The 23671-nt window shown below is 41.2% G+C and overlaps 1 protein-coding gene across 1 annotated transcript in view; it reads left to right on the top strand.

Annotated features, from left to right (window-relative positions):
• Positions 1 to 1451: 1451 nt before the first annotated feature.
• GABRB1 (gamma-aminobutyric acid type A receptor subunit beta1) overlaps positions 1452 to 23671 on the top strand; it is a gene marked incomplete at its 3' end in the record, with an annotated part of 139673 nt that continues 117453 nt past the window's right edge. The window contains exons 1-3 of the mRNA XM_082315220.1: positions 1452 to 1570; positions 1653 to 1744; positions 1829 to 1896. Coding sequence (XP_082171346.1) covers positions 1488 to 1570; positions 1653 to 1744; positions 1829 to 1896 — 243 coding nt within the window. The 5' untranslated portion in view covers positions 1452 to 1487. The remainder of the gene's footprint in view (positions 1571 to 1652; positions 1745 to 1828; positions 1897 to 23671) is intronic.

Raw genomic sequence — 23671 nt, 5'->3', positions numbered from 1 at the left:
CCATGGAAAATCCTAATTCAGTGCTTCAGAGGAACCAGGTAACTTTATTATGGCTATGTCTGATAAAACTCTGAATAAAAAGATACCTTCTGGTAGACTTCTATGGGTAGGAAGTTTTTTTAAAAAGTGCTATACCCAAGCCTCACCAATTACAGTTGAACACTACTAAAATGTACTAATCATGATTAGTACATTTTAAGAGCTCTTTCCAAAGTCCTCGAAGCCAATTGAAAATATTTATTGTACTGTTCCAAACCATCGATAAAATAATTATTTTCATAAACTTGTACTGTCATGGTTACCGGACGTAGCTGTGAGGGTGAAAGACTCCTGTGGTAATCTGTCAGGAAGCATGGTGTGCTCCTTCTCCAAGAGTGACAGATTTACATAGAAATATGCAGTGTTAAAATGTTCAAAATTATCACTAGACTTTGTGTCACAAACTATCTATTTCAATATTCCTGCACTTTTCAAATGTCATGGCATATTTCAACCGTGAAGGCATCACCAAAAGTCTGGCTTTTCTCAGAAGTAAGTCTGCACGACACTGTAGGAGCCTCAAAAACATCCCATACGTATCCCAAGGTCAGCGCGCAGGATTGTACAGCGCACAGATGAGGTGGGTTGAATTTGAAAGGGATGAATGTTATCTCTGATGAGCTACTGTGCAGGGAAACAGAGCGGCACTGGCAAAGTCAGAAAATCGTCGACGGAGCCCCGATTAGTCAGCGTGTAATATTGCTCATGAGCCCAGGCTACGTTAGAGCATCAATTCATACAGCCTTTAAAAAAAAAAATCCCCTTCTAAACGCAAGAGCAATTACTTTGGTTGAAAAATAGCAACTAAAAATCTGTTGCGATCTCCTGCATATGCCACAGCGGGTACTTCTGCGGGGCCGCTCCAGCGACAAACCTGCTGGAGGAGCAGCGCCACGGAGGGATGCAGCTAAGCCCCCACAGCTGGACGAAGTACTATGTGCACCAAACCGTGCAATTTCTTTCGAATTTGCCAGTTCCCTTGGACGTTATCATTAACATCACAGCCTGCCAGTGTGAATTTTCACAGAGAAATGCCCTCGACAATTATTTACTTGCTCTTGACGAGAAGTTCCCGCCCCGGCGGGGGCGGCGGCACCCGGCCGCGGCAGCCCCTCACGCCAGCCCGGGGGCTCTCGGTTCCGACCCGCCCAGCCAGCCGCTTGCCTTCGCCGCCCGCTGCGGCAGGGCCGCCCCGCCGCCGGCACCTGTTGCCGCGCCAGCTCCCTCAGCGCCTCCGCGGCGGGGCGGGCCCGGTGGGGTCGGGCCCGGCCCGGCCCGGGGGCGCCGCAGGCGGGCCGCGGCGGGCAGAGGCGCTCCCCGGGGGCCGCGGCGCCCCGCTCCGCGCATGCGTCCTGCTGTCGGGGATTGTTGCTCCGCTCCGCGCCAAGTTGCAGTCCGCGGCTCTTCCCACGCGAGGCGGCGGCGGCGCGGCCGGGGCCGGGGCCGGGATGGTGGGGGCGGCGGCGAGGCGGGACGGCCCGCGGGCCCTGTCGCTGCCGCTGGTGCTGGCCGTGGCGTGCGCGGCGCGCAGGTGAGCGCCGCCGGGACGCGGAGGGGTGCGGGCGTGGGGCCGCCCGGGCGCCTCCCTAACCCGCCTGTGCTCCTTCCCGCAGCGCCGACGGGCCCAGCAACATGTCCTACGTGAAGGAGACGGTGGACAGGCTGCTGCAGGGCTACGACATCCGCCTCCGGCCCGACTTCGGAGGTGAGGCGCCCGCGCTCCCCCGACCCGCGCCCCAGCCCGCCGGGCGCCCCCCGCGCCTAACGCCGCCTCCCGCTCCCCCCGCAGGTCCGCCCGTGGATGTGGGCATGCGGATAGAGATCGCCAGCATCGACGTGGTCTCAGAAGTCAACATGGTGAGTGACCCCCGGGCCGGGCCGCAGGGCGCCGGCTCCCCGCCGGAGCGGAGGAGCCCCCGCGCCGCCTGCCGGCCGCGCCGCCGGGCTCCGCGCCGCCCCGCAGGTGCGGAGGCGGCCGGCGGCCCTCGGCGGGCGGGCGCGTCCCCGCCGGCAGCACCAGCCCCGCGGGGGCGGGCGGCGACCTGCCGGGTGCCCGCTGCAGAGGGGGCTGCCTCCCCAGCGAGAGCAAATACTGCAACATAGCCCAGCACATCGCGGTTGCTAGGAAAAGTTATTTGCCTTGTTAAGGTAACGTTTGCGCGCCTGAATTGGCACTCCAGAAACGCTCCCTGCCAGCATCAAAATACCTGCGACGGGTCTGAGGTTCTGGGTTCTGCCTGCAACTGCTCTGCCCTTTGCGTGATCAACAGCTGTCATCAGAAACGTTGGAGTTTCTTGAGCTGTAGCAGCAGATGGGCAGATGTGCATTTTTTTCATGTTAAATGATTCAGAGAGTTAGACACTTCACTTTGCAAGCTAGCGATGTTGAGTAAAAGGTGCAAAAAGAAAAGAAAAAGGAGCTTCTAGAAAACGCTCTCTTTCTTGTAGAAGGGGAAAAAAACAACCTTGCTGATCAAGTACATAAGGACGTTGTCTATCCAGCTATCAAAATCAGAAAAGTCTCCTAGCTACAGGTGTGAAACATACTGCATTTGATTTCAGTTCTGCTGCTGGAAGGAATGCTAATAGACATGCAGGCTTAAATGTGTCTGCATAGTGCTTGCCTCGTTTGACAGCCTCTTCCCAGAAGAAAATGAAAAATCAGTTACAAGTTTGAACATTTTACAATATTGTGTTGGATTAGCATGCACCATGGGCATTTTGCTCTCACTCTTTTCTTATGTTTGGTCTCTCATGAAAATCTAACATGCTTTCTTTCCATAGGGGAAGTTAGTTAAAAGAAGCTAGCAAACTTACATTTCCATCCTGATCAGTTTATTTCACTCAAAAAAAGGTGCTGTTTGCCCATCCAAAGTAATTTACCCAAGAATGGGGATCTTTTCCTTGGTATATGAGTTAATAGTTGTCATTAAAACAATCTCTTCAGAGGTTGTTTTCATTTTCATATTTAGTTTTTTCTGTTGTTTGTTTTATATACACAGTTCCTGTTGTGCATAACTTGTGTTTGCTTATGAATATGCTTGGCAGAATGGGGAGCAACAGAGATTTGTGACATTGGGTGTAGCATACCAGGCTCTGCAGAGTGCTAGTACCACACGAAGACAACATTTTGCAAGTTTCGGCTCCTGGAGTTGCTGTTGCTGTATTGTACTTTCAGGGAGGAACATGGTAGGGACTGTGCAGATGAGGCAGAGAAAACAGAACATAGACCTTATGAAAATAGTTGAAGAACAAATCTACTCCAACTCTGAACTGTTTCTACCACCCTGTAACAGGACTGCTGCTTCTACGAAGCGGTACACCCTGGGAAAGCCAAACACAGCAAACACCATCGCCAAGATACCTGCTTTGAAAGGTCCAGAACTTATCTTGTAAAATCTCAACACCTGAAATACTGTTAATTCGGAGGGGCAGTGAGAGATGTGACAGTTGCCAGTGGCAATGTCATGGGACATTAATTGCATTGCACCAGCTCACAGCATTTCTACTTAGCTTTGATGGATCCAACATGCAACTTCCTTCTCCATTCCAACGCTTGCACAGCCCCTGGGAAACTGTAATTTGAACTTTCTGGTTTTCAATCAAGGAAAGTTACATGCTAGATGGATTCCTTAACTAATTTCCATGTGCGGGGAGGGGCAGCTCAGCTAAGAGTGGTCAAAAAAGTAAGATGTTTTCATTTCATAAAATGCCACATCTCTCACAGTGGAAGGACGCAACCATTCCCAGGTATAGCCAATAGCCCATTCCTTAAAGCAAAATATGGAAAAAACAGTCGCCATTCTGAATCAGTCTGATAGGGGCTTTCCCATATCACAAGTGCTTACCTGTACATACCCATGTCTAGAGTGTTCTTTGTTGCAAGGTCTTTATAACAGTCTCTAGCAACACAATATAGTCTTTGGGGAATGATCAATAATTTCATCCATCGTTGCAGAAATGAAGGAATCGATATCTCAGCTTAAGAAAAATTTTTCTACCTAGTAAAATAATGCTTTATTCTAGTACTTTTCCTGAGAATCACAGCCTTGAAATGATTAAAGTTGCAGCAACCTGTGAATCATTCACCTTCTCTCCTTTCCTTTTAAACTCTTGTCTTGTAGGTTATTTTTGTCTTTGTTTAGTAAGAGCTACCATTCTGTAGCTTCAGAGCCAGGAATGTTTACCAGAAGATGCTAGTTTATAGCTTCTGTTGTCTATAGGGCAGTTTTGTTGCTGAAGGAAACCAGTAACATAAGCAGAGAGCGCAACAGCTGCCTCGTGTAAGCTCCTCCTGGCAAGAGAGTCTGGTTGGACTCCACCAGAGCTCTGTTCAGTCACTCTCACCCTAGCAGTAATGGAGGGAGTTGTCTCATCCCTTCGCTCTCCTCAGGCACATGAAACCTTATTTCCAGAATGACAGAGGCAGCTATTCCAAATCCTGGTACCTACAGGCAGGGTTAAATTTTCTGTTCCAGTCTCAGACCTTAAATAAGAGTAAAGATTAACTATATATGTATCTCTTTAGGCTATGAAGGAGGTGTACCCCCTTTGGTGCATTAGCTGAGAATTTGTCATGGCTGTAGGCTGTCTGCCAAGTCAACAGGCTGATCTGTATGTCCAAGTAAATCCAGTCCTCCGGTAAAAAGTTGAAATACAGACAACAGAACTGTTGTGAGTTCTGTGAACACCATCAGTAATAACTGTCTGCTGAAGCAGCTTGTGTAGTTGTAGTGGCTTCTTCAAATATACTAAACTATTGTGAAATACTTTACTCAGTTAATGAATTGAGGCTTACACAGCCTTGAACTCAGCTTTTCTGTTATTTCCCCTGAGTACTCGGTCCTCATCTGTTCAGCTCTTTAAACTGCATTGTTTTATAGCTGCTTGGTAGTTCAATAATACTGTAGTGAGCTGCCGTAGCAGATTTTACAGAAGGATTAATTGAAGCACTCATTCTCATGACTCTCTCATTTGGCATCAGGTCTGTTGTCATATATTGATTTTTGCAGGTAATAAGCTGAAGTGCTCATCATACAGTGAACAAGCAGAAGCAGAATGCAGAAGTTCTAATGACCATTGCCCGGTTCTAACCGTACTTTCTTCCTAATATACCATGAGATAAGTTTTAATCTGTTTCCATCAGATCTTCACATCCTTGCTACAGTAACTGCAAGCATTCCCTTCCAAAGGTACAAGGTGACCCTTTGCTCTGTCTCAGCTAATGACTGTGCAGCTAACTTTCATCCATGACAGAGTTCCTTTAGAAGTATTATTAGACATTTACATGAATATAAAGAGTTCATTAAGAACCATGCTACAACTAAATCTATTAAGCTGCTGTGATGTGAATTGTCTGGTTTACTCTGATACCTTTACATGGTTAACAGAAGGTGCTGCTTGTACATCAAAAATAAAAATGGATAGCATGATTCATGGTAACTACCTTCAAGCTTCAGGGCAAGCAAACAACAGATTGCTATATCTACTAGGAAACAATCAAGAAGTAGCTAGACTCTGTAAAAAAAAATGACATGCAGTACATGACAATTTTCTCTAAAATGTATTTCCTACTGAGCAGGTGGTCAGACCTTTGTAATAGGGAAAAGATAGCTGGACATGTTCTAAAGTTTTGAAAACCAGTGCATGTGATAAAGAATCTTTTATAGAGCAGTTAAAAGAGACACCAAAAAGAAAAATAAAAGCCCATTATTTTATATTGGGAACACTGTTCCTGACCCACCATACTGATTTTACACTGATGATGAAGATTTGGTTTGTATGATAGCAGATTGAAGGTTTTGTGTCCCAGCAAAAAGAGGGTAAAGAAAACATGGAAAGAATGTTTCATCATTCTTTGACAAAAGAAGTATAATTTTTCAGCTTCTCTACACCCAAAGTCACTTTTACTCAAGGCTCTTACATTTATCTGATCTCCCAAATAAGTCACAAATCTTGCAGAGAAGCAGGATCTCATCTGTTGCCTGCTGCTCAAAAGTCACTACCTGGTTCTCAAGATTTCTCCTTAAGTAGTCTGTCTTTTATGCTGTCACCATCTCAACCTGTTGGATAACATCTTTTTGCCCCTGAAAGAATTTGATTTAGTTTAAACCGTTTACTTTTTCTATCCTTTTGGGAAAACTGATAATTAAATAAGCAGGCTGCATAGATTTCCCCCCCCCCCCATCCATTTTACTTGATACCACCCTCTCATATTCCATCTCAATCCTTCTAGCCCGTATGATTATACATAAGAAATTAGACATAGAGACAGCCATTATCTTCTAGTATAGAATGGCTTATGTATAGTATAGAATGTAGTATAGTATAGAATGGCTTATGCTGAATGATGAAGTCATGTGTTTGCGGCACAGAGTAGACCTGCGTGTCATGTTTGATCCCTCACTCTGTCATGACTGCAGATTGTCATTGGTTTGGAGGATGAAGTGTCTCCCACAGTACTTAAAGCTCCACTGCCCATGTTGTCAGACATCCTTTTTTACTACACTTACTTACCTTTCCCTGGAAAGTATAGTATTTCTCTTTTTTTCTTGCTTTAGGGCTGCTCCCAGGCCTACTGCTGAAACGCTAGCTTACATCAGAAATTAAATCAAAGAGAAATGCATTTTCTGATGTACTAGAAGTTTACAGATGTATTACTTTAGAGGCTTATAAACAGTTCTCTGTTTGAAGGCTTGACTATATTAGTTCAGAGCATCTTACTTTGTTCAGTTTGGGTAGTGAAACCCAGTTCTGCAAGTGTGGAAAAATGAAGAACAAACTTGTGTTCTCCCCCCACATGGTCTCTAGAAAGAATCTTCTTGATCTTCAGAGTGTGTCTGTCTGGGATACTTAATGCTTTTTCTCTTTGAAATTTCACAGAGTCATTTCCCGCAAACAGTGTTGATGTATTTTACTTCTTTTGGGATCTGCACAGGTTTGCTGTTTTATCACCAGTCTAACTGCTCAATTTCCTTCAAAAAAATGACAGAAATCAACAGAATATGTTCCAGACTGTCTGAACATCAGAACCAAGCCAAATGAATAAGCAGTCTTTGACCAAGCAGATATCACTCTGCAGGTTGAAACAGAGGATTAGAGTTTTGTTCCATTGCATAAACAACAGTAAAGAAGGACATCTGTGTCCAGAGCTGCATGAACAGGAGCACAGCCAGTAGGTTGAGGGAACCGATGATTTCCACTTAGGACTCACTAGACCACATCTAGGTACTGCATCCAATTTTGGGTTCCGCCCCCCGGCCAATACAAGAAAGATGTTGAACAGAAGCAAGTTCAATAGGGAGACCCAAGCTGATCATAGCTGGAGCACTTGCTCTGTGAGGAGAGGCTCTGGGACCAGGGCTTGTTCAGCCTGGAAAGAGATGGCTTCAGAGGCAGCTTCCCAGGACCTGTGAAAAGGTTAGGGAGAAAATGGAACTAGGCTCTTCACAGGAACGGGGTGGGAGGACAAGAGATGACAGACATGAAGGGAAACAAAAGAGGTTCAGACTGGTTGTAAGGAAGAGGGTTTTTTACCCTTTGAGGACAGTCCAGGAGAGGAGCAGGATGCCCAGGGAGGTTTTACAGCCTCCATCCTTGGTGGTCTGCCAGACCTGACTGGATCAAGCCATGAGCAACTTGGTCTGACTTCATAGCTGATTTTTTCTATTTTATAAAATAATAATTGGTTAACACATTCAGGAGGCAGAACTCCCCTTAACAATAATAAACATTCACTGATAGTCAGCTGTGCCTAATTTCAAGAGTTCTGGGATGATCACACGAGATGAACTTGACTATATATATATAAATATATATATATGCACAGAAGTTTTCAGATTTGCCTATAAATCCAAGGCAATGATATAGACGCCTCCAGGGCCTAGAAGAACAGAAGGGCTTCCCCTTACTTTAGGGCTGATGCCAGCCCAGTGGCTGTGGCATCTTACACTGGTAGGTGTTTAGTCCAGAGAAGGTAAATCTGTGGATTTAAACACTCAGGTTGGGTAAGGCTTAGAACCAAGGCACTGAGAGCTTGCCCATTAATCCTGGCAGGCCAGTGCTCATGCATTGGACCTCAATTTTAGGAATGGTAGAGAGACTTTGATATATGGGTGCAGGTTACCTTAAGGCACTTTTTGCAGGCTGAGGGAGGCTTAAGCTGTGTTTATAGACATAGCCAAAGTTTCACATGTCATCTTGTTCTTTCTCCCTGTCTGGATTAAGTATCTGAGAATTTAGCATGGTGGCTGTTGTGAATCTCAATATAGGAAACCAACTCTACAGTAGGGAACCATATCAGTATTATGAACCCCATCTCATACCTCTTTGTATCACAGCAGCCAAGTCTCATTTTTTTGTGATCTTAAGTCTGGTTCCTGGAGAACTAAAAAGTCAAACTCCTTCAGCTCAGCCAGTGAGGCAACAGAAGTGATCAGAGTAGTCACAATGATAATAAATGGTCCTTGGTCTAAATATATTTGCCTGAAGATGTCCATACACATTAAACTGATTTTTAAAAAAGACAGAGAACTCCATAATTATTAATGAAAATTTGCTTAGCTGTAGTGCAGAAGAAGAAAGGAGAAGTGCTTTTCTGTTATATAGTAACCCTCTTGAAGAGCATGAAGGACATGCAAAAGCACTTGAAATGAATATTAATAAGACTGTTGAGCAACTGATTTTATTTTTTTCCAGCAAATATGGAAAACTAATCAAGTAATAATACATAAAGGTCAGATCATTTCATCACTGTCTATTCCAACCAGGAGTAATTATATTAAAGAGTGAAACATGGAATGAGTGCAGAAATAGGCAGCTTGAGGTTAAATGATTGGGTCACTGTTATTGGATGTTTTGTTGTGTTATTTTTCATTTGACTACATGAATAAGCAGTTCTTCAACAAAATTAACAAGTAGGCAAAAAGGATAAAGCAATAATTTAAATGTTGTTTCATATGATCCAGAAAGTGGATGTATCTTAATTTTTCAAACGTTAAACTAACCTGAGACCAGCTTCAGGGATGATACAAGCTGTATTCCAAATTTTCTTTTTAGCCTGACAGGCATAATACTTCCCTGGTTTCAAGGTTTAAACAAGCTAGCTATGAACGCCCTTCATAGAAAAGATGTGATTCTTTTATGTAATGTTAAACTCTCAGTTTCCCACAAGGGCAACTCTCCTGACTCCCTCAATTGTTTCTTTTTCTAGCTGCTGCAGGTGGCTTACCCTCACTTTCCAGCTTTTCTCAAGAGCTGATAAGCTCAGTTCTGATCTACGTACTTGATCTTTTGGACCAGATTTTACATCTGAAACCACAGGGCATCCTGACACATCTGTAGTCCAGCCGGATAATATAACCTGTGCAGAGTGTATATTTCTGAAGATGAGAAAGTGGGCAGACTTCCCGTTTGTTTAAAACATATTCCAGGAATGCGATAGAATAGCACAAGGTAACAAAGGGCAGAAAATTACTAGAGTCAGTTGAATTTTTAACATAGTTTTTTTGGTAAGCTGCTTCTTACCTTCTTGTTTCTCCTGAGCATGGAGTCAAAAAAAAACCCAAAACAACTGCAAGTCTGAAATGTGATGGTATTACTGTGATGAACTGTCAAAAATCTCTTCCACTGGAGTGAGCAAGTGACCACTGCGAAGCATTAGAACTGGCTACCCAGGGAAGTGGTTGAGTATCCATCCCTGGAGGTATTTAAAGAATGGATAGATGTGGTGCTCGAGGATGTGGTATAGATGGACTTGGCAGTGCTAGGTTAACTGTTGGACTCAATGATCTTAAGGGTCTTTTCCAACCTTGATGATTCTATGATTCTAAGATTCTATGAAGGAAAGGACCATATGTTTTCTTAATCACGCCCTAAAACTCTTATTCAGCCAGGTCTGATTCCTGAAATCTACAAGTAATGATATCACAGTGGTGAGCAGTGGTGCATATGAAATGAGACGGGTGACCCCCTCCCCCTGTTTAGTGGAAGCTTTAGCACCCAGTTTGATGTGTCTGAGATTCTACTAAATAAGGAGTATACCTGCAATGAAATACACCTTTCAATTATGTGGATGAGAAAATCCAAGGTTTTCCCCAGCACTGCCTGTTTTGTGTGCCCACACCAAACAACATGGCTGTGCTGTGACCGCTGGAAACTTCCAGCTTGTGGTCTCTTAGTATGCACAAACCCCTCAGTTCAGTGGCACAAACCTTTTGAAACATTCAGAGTCCCAAATGATTCTTTAATAATGGAACAGTCAACAATTCACACAAAAGACCCATTCCACCAAATTAACTGCTTTCTAAAAAGAAAAAAACAAATCCATAAAATTAAATTTTAAGTTCTTCCAGGATCCTGAGAGATGTTTCTTTTCTTATGTGTCTAGCACAGGGCAGGGGCTTAATTAAAAGCTTGCATTTTCATTTTCTCCCACTGCATTACCTTTTTACTTATGGTTCTGGGAAGAAGAGAATATCAGAATCTTCTAAACTAAGCATTTTTCTTAGGGATACATTTCAAGTGTCTGCAAAACTTAGTGATTTTTTTCTTAATCAGCTTTGCTTTGTACTGTATTGCCTGAAAGGTATTCCTTAACTCCTCTAGGCTGTTCTAACTGTTCTCCTCTAACTTCAGTTCAGTACAGACTTGGAGCTGAAGCTGCGCAGCCAAGAGAGGGAACAGTCACGCCACCAGTTCACCCTGATGTGGGAAAAGATCCTAGCCTCAGGAGAGGAACAGTAACAAGCTCCAAAGCTAGCATGAGAAAGACCTGTTCCTGTTCACAGGATGCCAAGTATTCTGGAACAACAGCTGAAACTGTTAAATCAAACCCAGAGATTGGCATCATTCAGAAGTATCCCCAGCTGATGTGTTTTGTTGATAGCTGCATTCCAAACAGCAGCTGCCTGGAAGAGTTCTCTGGGGTGTCTCATCTCACATCCATCTAAGTGTGCTGTATTTTAAAGCATCAGTAAAGCCTGAAAAAAACAGCTATAAGGGCTTCTAGCAGGTGATGGAAAGAGTTCAAGATAGCTACCAGAAAGATTTTATACTTTAATGCTCTTTGAGACTCCTTTTTTTTTCTTCCAGAAAAAGAATTCAGGTTCTCAAGGCACACACTTCCATGCTTGTAGAATTCCTCTTTCTTCACACACAACACCGCCTGTAACTCTGGCAGTGCTCCAAAACGCATATTAAAATGAAATTATTTCCACGCCAAAGGCTAAACTACTGCAAATATGTTCACATGGAAATGGGTAGTAGCAGTCACTGAATAATCTAGCAGAATAACACCAGATAATGCAGTTTGTTCAATTCTTTCTTTAAGCAATAGCTCTGTATTAAGATTTATATGGACTAGAGAAGGTAGATTAGATTTCTTGCCTGTCAGCCTTTACAATGGCCTTTCAAGATCAAAAGGTTGCTTTTGGCCAAAGCAGTGTCACACTGAGGTTTGCTGCATCCTCTGCTGGGGCAAATCCTTAATGGTTTGCATTACATCATGAACAAAGGAAAGGTAATTTAAAAGGCACAAAGGCAGCTTCTAGAAAGCTGCATTATCACAGAAACATCCGCCTTATAGCAAGATTGAGTTGTAAGGTTTTAAATGCTCATGATAGTGAGTAGTTTCAAAGCAAAGATTAATGATTTCAGACTGCCAGACTTAATTAAAGGTTGGAATAAATGTTCTCCATTAAAATTCATCAATCCATTTGGCTGAGATGGAAGAATTTCACTCATGTCTTTTTTAATTGCCTATAGAAAGAACTGAAGAGATAGCAAAGTCAAAACTGTTGAAACAGATACACTGTGTCTAAATATTATTCAGGATCTTAATCATATTAAAAGAGGAGTGCAATTAATTCCCCAGCATATTTTTAACCTGAAAACACTCTTAAGCGTAGCTGAAGTAGCATGAGTAGCAGTCAGCTGCAGGTAGGTATGTTCATGCTTGTGTATTTCAGGAGCTTCTAGGCAGTTCTAATTCTCACAGAGCACCGAGGGCTCTGGTCCCATCCAAGACGACTAGATGCTGATAGTCCCACTGGTTTCAATGGGTATGCTCATGGATAAAATTTCTCACACCAGTAAAATTAAGCACATATTAGCTTTACCAGTGCAACAGTTTACTCAGCAGTTTGCAGGAACAGTCCGGCTCTCTGGTTTACATCAGTTTTAAACCTTTTTCCTTATAATTTTCTGTGTCATTACCCTTTGGCATGAGAGAATAACCAAGCCTGGAATGATACCCTCCCACCCGTGTGTTCTTCCATGATGATTTATCCTTTTTTTAACCAATTGTTCTGTAAACCATTCACTGGTCAAAACAATACACTAGTCAAGGAGAGAAATGGATGAGGTTCAGAGGCTTCATACATATATTGCATTTCACAGGCAGTGCAGCTTTGTCACTGGCTTCCTATGAAGGAAACAAAATGTGGGATTAACAGCCACCTGTAAATTCTGGGTTTATTGTATCCACTGTGCCAGGACCAACTAGGGAAAAAAAAAAAGTAAGCTGTAAAAAAAAAAAGTAACATCAATAACATGCTGGGAATCAAATCTGCAATGACAGACTTCACAGCTTGTTAAATGCTCCATGGATTCCTAAACTAATAGGGAGCAAATGCAGTGTCATTGCGGTGTCAATTGGAAATGAATCCTGAATATAAATCTTTTCAGTTCCCACTGTCAAGAGAAATGAGTTTGTTTTCTAGAAGCACACTGAGGGTATGAATTTCTGAGATCCTAAGGAATATATATTCCAGATAACACATTCCTTCCTTTTAATTGTTCCTAGTAGAAACTCAGAGTAAGCACAAAGCAGCTGATGAGAAGGACCAGCATATTTCAGGAAATATAAAGACAAACATAACAAAGTAGTAACCATTCAACTCACAGCAATCATGCTGACTCTTCTCACCAATATGACATGGTCTATCAGAGAAAGTTGCACTTTGAGGAGATTTTTGCACTGGGACAATTCAGTGAGACAATTTCACATGTGAAGCTAAAAATTTTGCCTCATTCTGGAGTGTCTCATCCCAATGGACATTTCATCACGCCAATACTGAAAACATATCATAACACAAATCTTTCACTGTTCATTTCCCAGAACCCTATAATCTTAAATGCGGTTTACACTGTTCTGCCCTTTAGATAGCACCAGGGAAATACCACTGCCAGAGACAAAATAGGGAAATGCAGCCCATGTCCAACCACTGTCCTTCCCTGGGTTTGATCTCTTCAGTCTCTTACTGGAACAGGGATGCTTTGTAAGTAATACTGCTCTAGCTCCTAGAAGAGGAATAGGCAAGAGGAGATACGAACAGCATGAGTCAAGACTATTCTCATGAATAACACGATACTGCACTGTCACTGTTTGTCCCTGGACATTTTGCAGTGTGACGTGGGCACAGTATTGCTACGCTGCCTGCTATGAAACACCATGGATTTGAATTTATTTTATTTTATTTTAGTGCCTTCAAAGTACCTGTAAGCACTCCAGTTAGTCAAAGAACAGACATTAAAAACATACTGTAAATTACTTTTTAAGGAGTATTAATATCAATTCTTCAGTTCATTAAGTGCAGCACTGGCAACGAGCAGTAGAGCAGCCAGCAGTGTCCTCAGTGTCAGGTGTTTGCTTTTCACATCAGCAGAAGCCAGAAGCAATTAAAATGATAGGTCAGCTCCTGAACTGCCTCCTTCTGTCAGAGGGTAACAGAACAAAGGAGCATCCAGGAACACTGCTCATTAAGTTGTCCAATTTAAAAGTTGTTTTTCTTTCTCAAAAGGAAAGAGAAAATTGACTTCTTTTTTTTTTAATTGGTTTACAAGTCACTTTTTCTCCTGAGGTAATACTCCTGCTTATACCTACCCTCCTCCCACAGCAGGATAGCTATTAAGCTACTATCTTATTGGAAACAAAACCTTTTTTATAAAAAAGATTAAATATTAATCTGCAGATGATTCAGACATGTATTATTCAGGCAAGCTTATTACATGGCTTTCTTGCAGGACCTGATGGTTTCAGTGACTTTTGCACAGCTTGTATTCAGAAATCCAGGCAACACTGATGCTCCAGATCATAGAGGACGAGTGGAAGAGGAGCTGCTGATGACAACCTGTTGTTCCAGGGAACAACGTCAGCACCTGGCTGCAGGCGAGGACTGCTGGCTCAGCAGGGACCCTGCTGATCTCACTGCTGCTCTGCAGGGCCCATCAGGTCAAGCTGCTGTCATGACAGATGGCTAATTCTTTTCACCATATTTAAAACAGGAATACTACGGTTTAGATTAGTTTTTATAGGACTACATAGAGCCTATTACAATGCAGTCGGCATTTTTCCAAGGATGTTTTTCATGGGGCTAGAAGGGAGCTTGGACTAAAGCAGGTAGATACATAGTCCTTAGTTGTTGGGGTTTTTTTTCTTCATCCAAATGATTGTAGCGATGGAGAATTCCAGCACAATGTTGCGGAAAGGGATTAAAAAATACAGAGCTCAATAGTTGAAATATTATGAATCCAATAAACTCATTAGGATGCATAATTTTGCACTTACTAGTCCAAGCAAATGGCAAGTCAGTATTTCATGTGCCTTCCAGTTACAGAAGTGATCACCATAACACATTGCAACGCTCAAAAACTCTGCAGCAGGAAGCTGGACAAACTTTAGGCAATAGTAAACCAATGCCAATTTGGAATCAATACGCTTTGGTTGAAATACTTTAATTCGCTACTATTTAGCTATCTCCATGTGCTCGAGTCATCTTTTATAAAAATTCTGTAGAAGAAAAATAGATCTATTCGAAATCTAGGTAGGGAAAAAGTGATTCTCATTTATTAGCTGTTCTTCCACGGAATATTGGCTCCAAAGGGCTCTTGTGGAGTAAGTACATGGAGTACAGAAGTGCTCATCCCATGTTGTCCTTTGGTTAGGTTCCACTGAAATCAGTGAGGATACATCAGTGATGAAACAAACCAATCTTGCACAGGCTGATTATACTTTCCTGTAGTAATTGCATTTTCTTGCAAAAACGCTACCTGTAACATTCATAAACTCAAGATAAACTGAACTGTCCTGAACACATACAGACATCAAGGAAAAACTTTTCAAAATGCTTAATTTCTATGCTAAATCATCTGAGAAGATCTCTATAGCAAAATGCAAACAAATGAAAATGAGCAAGTGAGAAAAAACAAGCAGCTCGTTATCCTCCCAGGAATATATGCTCTGTCATTTCAGAGACTTGGCTTGCAGACAACTTGGTTTTCCTTGCAGCTTTTTTACAATTTTCCTGCTGCTATATTCATCCATCCTAACCTGACGTTTAAATGTTGGTGTAAGAAGCTATCAGTCTTTCTGACAGTAATCTGAGATCTCAGTCTCCTTAGTCTACATTGAGCCAGCTCCAGTGGAAACAAAATGAATGTGAACAACTACCTATGCATTTTCTTTTTTATTATTCACACCCACAACTACATTATCAGAATGACATACAAGCTTTAAAAGTCACAAATGAGAATCTCTTCTGTTCTCTGTAGGTATGAGCCATCAACTACCTTTGATTTTATTTTTATATTTTTCTTTAAATTAAGAAATCAGGATAGGTCCACAAGAGGAGTTTTGAATTTTGTGCTGCAGTTGGGAGAGTATGTGGGTGCTAATGCTTCTCCCTCCCAGCAATCATGCCATCATTGTAGCAGTGGAACAAAGCTACGAGAGGAGGTCCCAGTTCCAAAGGAAAAGGCAGCGATTCAGCTGGCTCAGGACAGGCTCAGAAAGCGTTTTGGAGACAAGTGCAGAAGCCTTAGATTTCCCTCTATATTCAGCAGATCAGTGCCTACAGTGGTTATAAATTGTTGCATTATAGAACAAAAGACAACGGGCTCAGGTGTGAGGTCCTAGGTAGAGCCATAAGGTCAATTTCTGTTCCTTAAGTGGATTTTTTTTTTTTTTTTAATGACTCTGGACACACAGCAATTCTTCTGGCCCTCCGTTCCTCCTCTGTTATTATTCCTACCCTCACAGGGATATTATGAGAATTAAATGCATCATATGAGTGTTCATTTGGACAGTGGGCAAGCTTCTGCACACTCAGGCGGAAAGAAAAGGCATACAACCTGCAGCTAAAAAAGAATACGTCCCCTGTGACCAGTAATTTCAACACAGCATCATGGCTTATGACCCAGCTGGTCTGTTCCTACATGTCTACAACAGTATTCCTGCAGTACTGACAGGAATTTATTTCTTACTTACCTAGTGAGAAATCCCAAGACAGCACAAGATGTTGCATGGTAATTACATTTTCCTCAGTGGGATTACTGAATGACATATTGTGATATATCAAGAGGCAACTGTGAATTTAACTTGAGTCAGCACAGTAGACTTTGCACAGTACAGTAGGTTTCCAGATGAACATAGTGCGAGTGTAAGAATAAAAAGAAGTCTCTGAATACCTCACAACATCGTGCATCATCTGTCAGCATTAGCTTTCAAAACACACATGGTTCTGGGCTGGCTTGGGAAAACTTTGTGTATTCATTATTTATTTAGCTTACATATTCACTTTAAGAACATATTGTTTGCAGAATAGAATCACAGGAGAAGACAATGATACTCATTTCTCAGAAGAATCAGGCATGTCAAAATACAAAACTTACTTACTTTTTCTTTCTTTTTACTCTTTGATGCCACTAAATGCCTGTTTCTTGTGAGTAACAGAACAGGTAAGCAACATGCATGACTATTCTGTAAACAGGCCATTTAATCTCATTAAATTTCAGATCATTATTTGCCCAGTTTTTGGAACATGACAACAACATGCAAGAGCAGAGAGCTCTGCTGATCATTAAAGAGCTAGGCAGATTTTCATATGTATCCCTCCATGGTTGCGTTGTCTTTTGCAAGAAATCGCAAGGGCAGTATTTGGGGAGGAGGAGGTGATAGAAACTGACGCAAATTCTGGTTTTTGTCTCACATACTAACCAGGGCAGTTAGCATGAGCAGAAATTCCCTTCTGTGGAAAGATTTTTTTCTTTAGGTATTTGTGGAAGAGTTTTTAGTACACCCTTACAAACGATAGCCTTCGTGCAAAGTATGCAGCTTGTAAGTGGAAAAAGTCTTCCCAGACCTGCTATTCTCATTTCTAGAATTACTTCACTCGGTTCTCTATTGCTGGGTGCCATGCCCAGCGTGCTCTTTAAAAAAAAAATAGTCCATAGCAACTCTGCACTGCAGTTTCAGCCCTTTGGCCTCTTGGGTAAGTTATGTCTTATGCTGGGAGCAACACTTTCAAAGTCAGCCATCCCTGGGGGGGTACAAGAAGGTGGATATGCAGCTTTAGTTCCTGGGTAGATGAGCAAATCAAGTACTTTGATTCCAAAACATTGCTACTGATGTGCTGTAATGAGAGCTGAGCATGGTAGTGCCAAATATCCTCGGGCTACTCACCAGGACTTTAAGCAGGTTTCTTAAAGCGCCAAAGAGGAAACTTTCCCTTCGTCCTCTAAATAACTTGGTTGAAGGATCCCCATCTTTCTCCCTCCATTAGTGCTATCATACAAAGTCTATGCAGATATTTCTCTAAGGTTAGGAAGATAAAGTTAGGCAGTATGAAGACCCTGACAAAGATTTTCTTTTTTTCCTTGCTTTATAATCTGTTACGACTTAAATTCAAAACAAGGAGCACTTTTTCCCCCAACAATCGTTAGCCTCATGATTCAGGCATTACCAGACCAGTTGCACAAAGTAATTTAGAGCCACCTAAAAACTGTATGGGTATTAGGTGTAGTTTGGTGCATAAAATTTCTCCTCAGATGCATTCTCTTGGCCATGTCTCTACCATAAAGACCCAGCAGAGGCAACAGAAGATAATATGGTTGGTGTGTGCCAACTGGAAATTTTCATGCACTTGGCAAGAAGTCCCTGGATAACTGGGTAAACTGGCGTTATAGCTACATAAAGAAAGTGAATGAGTAACAAGACCTAAGCAAGGACAAGATGTTTAGATCCATGACAAAATCTGCTACATTTGGTAAGAGGAAAGTGTAAAAAGCGGCATGACATGAGAGAAGTTATCTTATCTAGTCCATTCACTGAGTGAAGAGAATCTTGCCCTGCACTGTATATTTTCTCTGCTTACTCCAAGCTAGTCTGAAAGACTCCAGGAACTAAAATCAGATCATTGTTGAGCAGTCCTTCCATATCTCAGAGGATTCCGCTTGTCTCTGGGACAGTATTTCTCCTATGTTCACTTTATGACTTTGTATCACATTTCCCAATACCTGCTCCTTTCGCATAAGGGTAAGTAATTTTGGGGCCTTTGTTTTACATCCCATAATCCTTTTTTTCCTCAAGTTTTTCTCTTATATGATACCCTTAAACTCAATGGTCATTTTACTTATTTTCGAGTTAATGAAACAGCACGTCGTATGTCATTCCAAGTACCAGCCTGTGTAAGAGTTCGCCTTATGCAGTCTGGAAATGCGTGTTTAGCTACCTTGCTGCTTCCTAGGTGTATTTTCACACATGTCGCTGAGAAAACTTAACAACTGATGAGTAATGTCATGCTTTGTAATGTGAGTAGTCCAATTTGGAGTCATACTTTTCACTACACATTGATGTTGGATCAGAGCTCACCAACACTGTTATAAATTGGCAGTAACTAGTCTGAAATCAGTGAATCCGATCCAAATGAAAGAAAGAGGACAAGCAGGCATAGTGTATTTTTAAAAGGCAACTTCTGCATATATATTCATTCCAGAACAAAGCATCTTTCAGATGTTGGATAGAAAGTAATTGCAATTCAGAGTATTATTCCCAAATCTCCTCATTTGCCTGTATTTTTTTTTTCCTTACAGTACAGCCCTACTGTTTCTTTATACTATGAATTATCTTTTATTAATTCTGTTATCTTGCCTGTTTTTACATCTAAGCAATCTTACCTACACCTAAGCAATCTTACGGAAATGTACATGCATCCTATTTAATACATGACTTGCTGCATTCACTCAACTTTCTGCTTGTGTCGTCCCACGGATAGGTCCATATCAAATAAGCCTTCTCACAGAGGTCACTTGTGGAAACATTGGTACATTCCGTCTATAACTGAGCCTCATCATCCCCCAAGGATACTCAAGACTTTGCAAAGTTGTGCTGTAAATCGCTGTTGAACAACACGGAGCTCAGGGAAGAATAGTAAATGATTTACACTAAATTCCTCTGTTAAAAGAGCTAGGAGTAAACAGGTTCAGGATGCTTTATTACACAAGATGCTTTGCTGGCATAAATTATTTCTCATCAAGTTCCTAGGTACTCTAGCTGATGCAAGTTTTGAACCAATGTCTTTGAGAATAAGGCTGGAGATAAAATGCTTTGACCACTCAGCCTGGGCATTATTACAGACCTGAAACAAACAAATTCCTGGAGAGGCAGTATATTTTCCACAGTATGACTTCTAGCAGAGAGGCAACTTCTATATTGCTTTCCACATCAGTGCCACAAATGAATTTTCACGCAAGGCTGAGTGAAAATATGTTACAAGAAGATAAGTAAACGCACATTTTCTATTGTCAGCAATCCAGCTCATTTTCTCAGTGTTGGGTTTTCCATTGAATGTGCAGCAGTAGCCAATCATCAAATGATTTTTTTTTTCAGATTCAATATCTTCTGACACATGAGATATGCATGATGGGGCAGCAAGCTGAGGGCTCACCAGGTGTCTGATTCATTATCATGGAGGTGAGCAAACCAAACACCTGCATGGCAGATGAGAAGGGGGATTTCTGGCAGACAGTAGGAAGATACCCAGCTGGAGTTTAGTTATGGACTTGCTGAAATTGGCCTGCACTTTTGAGAGTCACGTTGGATGGCATTCGATGGCTTTTATCGAGTTCCAGGGAGAAATCATAACATTTTAAAATGGCACTAGAAGCAAGGAAAGCAAATGGTGAGTGAGCCTTCAGTCCAGACAGCAAGGCATAGCTTAGACCCAGAGCAACAGCAGTGCTTAAAAAACAACAACAACAACAACAAAAAGGTCTTCTCTCCAGCATGTTTCTGAGTTTTGTGAGGGTAAGAGGTATGTTTCTCTAAAGTGGATTATAAGCATCAAGCAAGAATATGTTTCTCACCTTAGCAAGGGGTGATATAATACCTCGATAGCAGACATGGGCAATTTCTCAGTTTCTTTGTAGTCTTGATACACCCAGACAGTCTTAATGACAATTGCATTCACAGAGTCAAATGATAAAGGCTTATCAGAGGATAAGTGAAATGTATTTCAGAAATGATCAACAGAAAACATATGTAAATAATATGATAATAATGTACCTAGAGCATGCTGGCATGGAATACAAATATCAGTGTATTGTATACAATCTATCATAGTACAATCAAATTTTTAAAAACTAACTACCTTTTTCATTAAAGTGAAAGATGCTTTCTGAGTAAAAAAGTTTCAGAAGATGCAATGTTAAAAAACAAATACAAAACAATTGCTTTTTCATCCATCTCTGTTAACAGATTAAATCTCTATCTGGACATCTGTAAGCACAATATAATCTAAAGAGGAATACAAAATGTAGGATCAACTTCTGTTAAAAAAAAAAATTCTAAGTTGGTTTTCTTTTCTCACTTCAAGTTGTTTTTACTTTATGAAATGTTTTACTGTCTATGCTTAGCTGAATGGGAAAGGATGGCCAAGAGAATTTCCCTTCAAAGGAGAGCTCTCTGCACCCTGCTGTCCCATGGCTCCCATCTCTTGCCCCCATTCCTTGCTGTATTAGCAAATGATAGAAAGCCAGAACTGGTGTTTCAAAAACTAGTTCTGAGGTGCTCAGCTCAGGTAGCTCCATAGCTAGGAGTTTGAGCAAGAGGATTTTGGCAGAAGTATGTTGGGGAAAACACCATCCTGAAAAATGCTTCATAAATTCCTTTATTTAGTGATTACCATTAACGTAAAGGTCAATAAAAGGGTTAGGTTATGCTACAGACTTGGTGTTAGCATTAGAGAATGGAATAGGATGGGATAATCTAGAACATCGCTTTACTCTATTGCTAAATAGATACAGCAAAAGCAAAATTCTCAGAAATTTTCCCAAAGATGAAAATCAACCTTGTGGTGCTCCACCATGATTGTGAACCGAAAGTATTAGCTTTGGAATGGAAAAAAATTCACAACTCTACTCTAGAGCCTTCTTGCTCTAGAAGATGTTTTGTCAGACTGTGACAACTTCTCCTTGTTTTGTAAACCAGACAGTACCAACAACTGAACATGATATTAAGCAGTGTTATGAAATTTGCTCTTTGCTTCACTACTATTTCTACATACAGATAGAAGATCTAAAAAATATGAGTGACTGGAATCAAAATACTGTGATTCAGTTTCTATCTAATCAAAATACTGTGACTCAGTTTCTGTCTCCCTTTGCAGTGTTCCATAGCAAAAAGCAATGGATTTCCACTGTGGACTAAATAGTAAATGAAAAGGTAATGCAGTGCAGAAATCCAGGTTTTATCCTGCAGGTTTTATAAACTACTCTTCCTGTACCTGTTGGCAGCCTTTGTTTCTTTAGCATGGCATCCCACGTTTTGAAATGGGTATTATTGGTTCTCTTGTAGGATCCTCTGGAGCCTTCTTCACTTGGCTTTTCCTGCTGACAAATTGTCAGTGTACGAAAATCCATTGCAAAAAAGACTCCAAAACCCATTAATCTGTCCCTTCCCTCCCACAACAGTTGATCAGTAGCAGGAGAACTGTGAGTGTATTGCACAGAGCTCCCCAAGCCACACAACCTTTGAAAAAAAAGGTCTTTGAAAAAAAAAAATCACTTCCAAAAGAGACGAGAATGGCTGGCCCCAGTTATTTAAAAATTTGCTTAGCCAAAATGATGAGTCAGGCAGAGAAATGTTAGGTGAGAATAAGAAACTGCACAGGACAGTGATCAAGGACATCATATGTGAGGTTTTAAGGATCTTGTAAAAGTCAGTGGTGTTCTTCCCTGAACCAGAATTAGAAAGGAAAGCTGGTTTTTGGCTAAGATTCTAGATAGCCTAATTCAATTCCTAAATCAGCTGTAGAGTTGCAGTTATATTTTATCTAGCTATATTATTTCCTTTTGCTGAAGATCTGAGCTTTCCAACATGACCAGTTATGACAACATCCAACAGATTTATTACTAAAATACTGAATTATTAATTCACATTTTTATGTTATGATATTTTATGATCTCTGATTTCATTTTAAAAGCAGAGTTATCTAAATTAATTCCACAGCGTAAGAGTTAGAGTCACAAAGAATGATTTATTTCCATCTGTGATGTATTGCTGCCTCTGTGTATTTTTATGTTTTGTTAGGTGACTATGATTTGCTTCCAACATTTTCAGATCATGGAGCAGTTTCTTTGAATGCTCATCATTCAAGTTACTAATCACTTGAAATTCATTTTTGCTCAAACAGTTGAGAAAAACACCCAAGTAATTAAGAGGAAAGAAAATACCTACAGAGATGCGTTTTTCCATACAAATTTTCTTCTGTCCCATTGATTATAAGCCTAAGAGAATTAAATTAACAGTATTTACTGAACTTACACACATGAGCAAAAAAAATACATAATTTTTATGGAGCCTCCAAGTCTCTGAATGTTTTGTCTTTTCTGTAAGTTTCTAGAATCTGTAAACTGACTACAGAACAGCAAGAAAAAAGTAGGGTTTTTGTTTTTACTGAGTGAGTCTGGCACATTTGTCAAACCAGTAGTATTATTTGCTTCTATGGTGGACTGCGGGAATACAACTGTTTTTTACTTTCTTTTCCATTCACCATCCATTCTGGAATGAAAACAACTGGAAGCAAAAACAAAGTCAGAATCCTTCCCGAATTAAACCAAGGGAAGGCTGACCAGTGTAGACAGAGAAGGGCAAGATCTGTTGGTGCAGCACTTAGTCACTGTTCTCTTGCACATGCAAGAGACCTACTTTTAGTAGGCAATTTCCTCTAGCAAGTTCTCCCTGTGTAGACTACTATTAGTTTGCTTCAGAATATCAGAAAATACAGAAGATAGTATAATGATGAAAACTGGAGGGAAGGCCATGAAAGAGATTCAGCATTGCTTATTATTTTCATGATTTTGGTCATTTCAGAAACACTGGGCTTCCCTATCTCTACATATTACGTTTTTTTTCCCCTTCCCCTTTTACGTTGTTCTTGGTCAAACCGTGGAGAAAGGTTCATCCACATCTTTTGCTCAGGTTACAAAAAACTCTGCTTCTCCATTACAGTGGTATTGGAAGGTTAGTTGTAAAGAAGAAGCAGAAGGAACATTTAAGTAGTCCTGTAAATGCATAAATACTGCTCTAACTTCAGTTCTGCAGGGGCATTCCTTTAGTGATGGCCATCAAGGTGAAGTATTAAACAAACATAAATAGCTCAGCAAGGAAAATTAAATAAATGAAAAACCATGGTGCCCAGCCTATAGGATGCCTGTTTTTAAGATTATATGGAGAGATTCAACTTGCCATAAAAAAGCCTGGTTTTCACCACCGTGTTGAAGGAGCCAACTGTCAGGTTCTCCACACGCATCGTGGTCTGAGGCAATGGTCACCTGTGACGGGTGGTTCTCCTTTGCC

The sequence above is a fragment of the Platalea leucorodia genome, assembly GCF_965183815.1.
Source record: "Platalea leucorodia genome assembly, chromosome: 6".
Classification (NCBI taxonomy): Eukaryota; Metazoa; Chordata; class Aves; order Pelecaniformes; family Threskiornithidae; genus Platalea; species Platalea leucorodia.
Note: the sequence above shows the minus strand (reverse complement) of the source record. Positions and strands in the feature narration are given on the sequence as shown.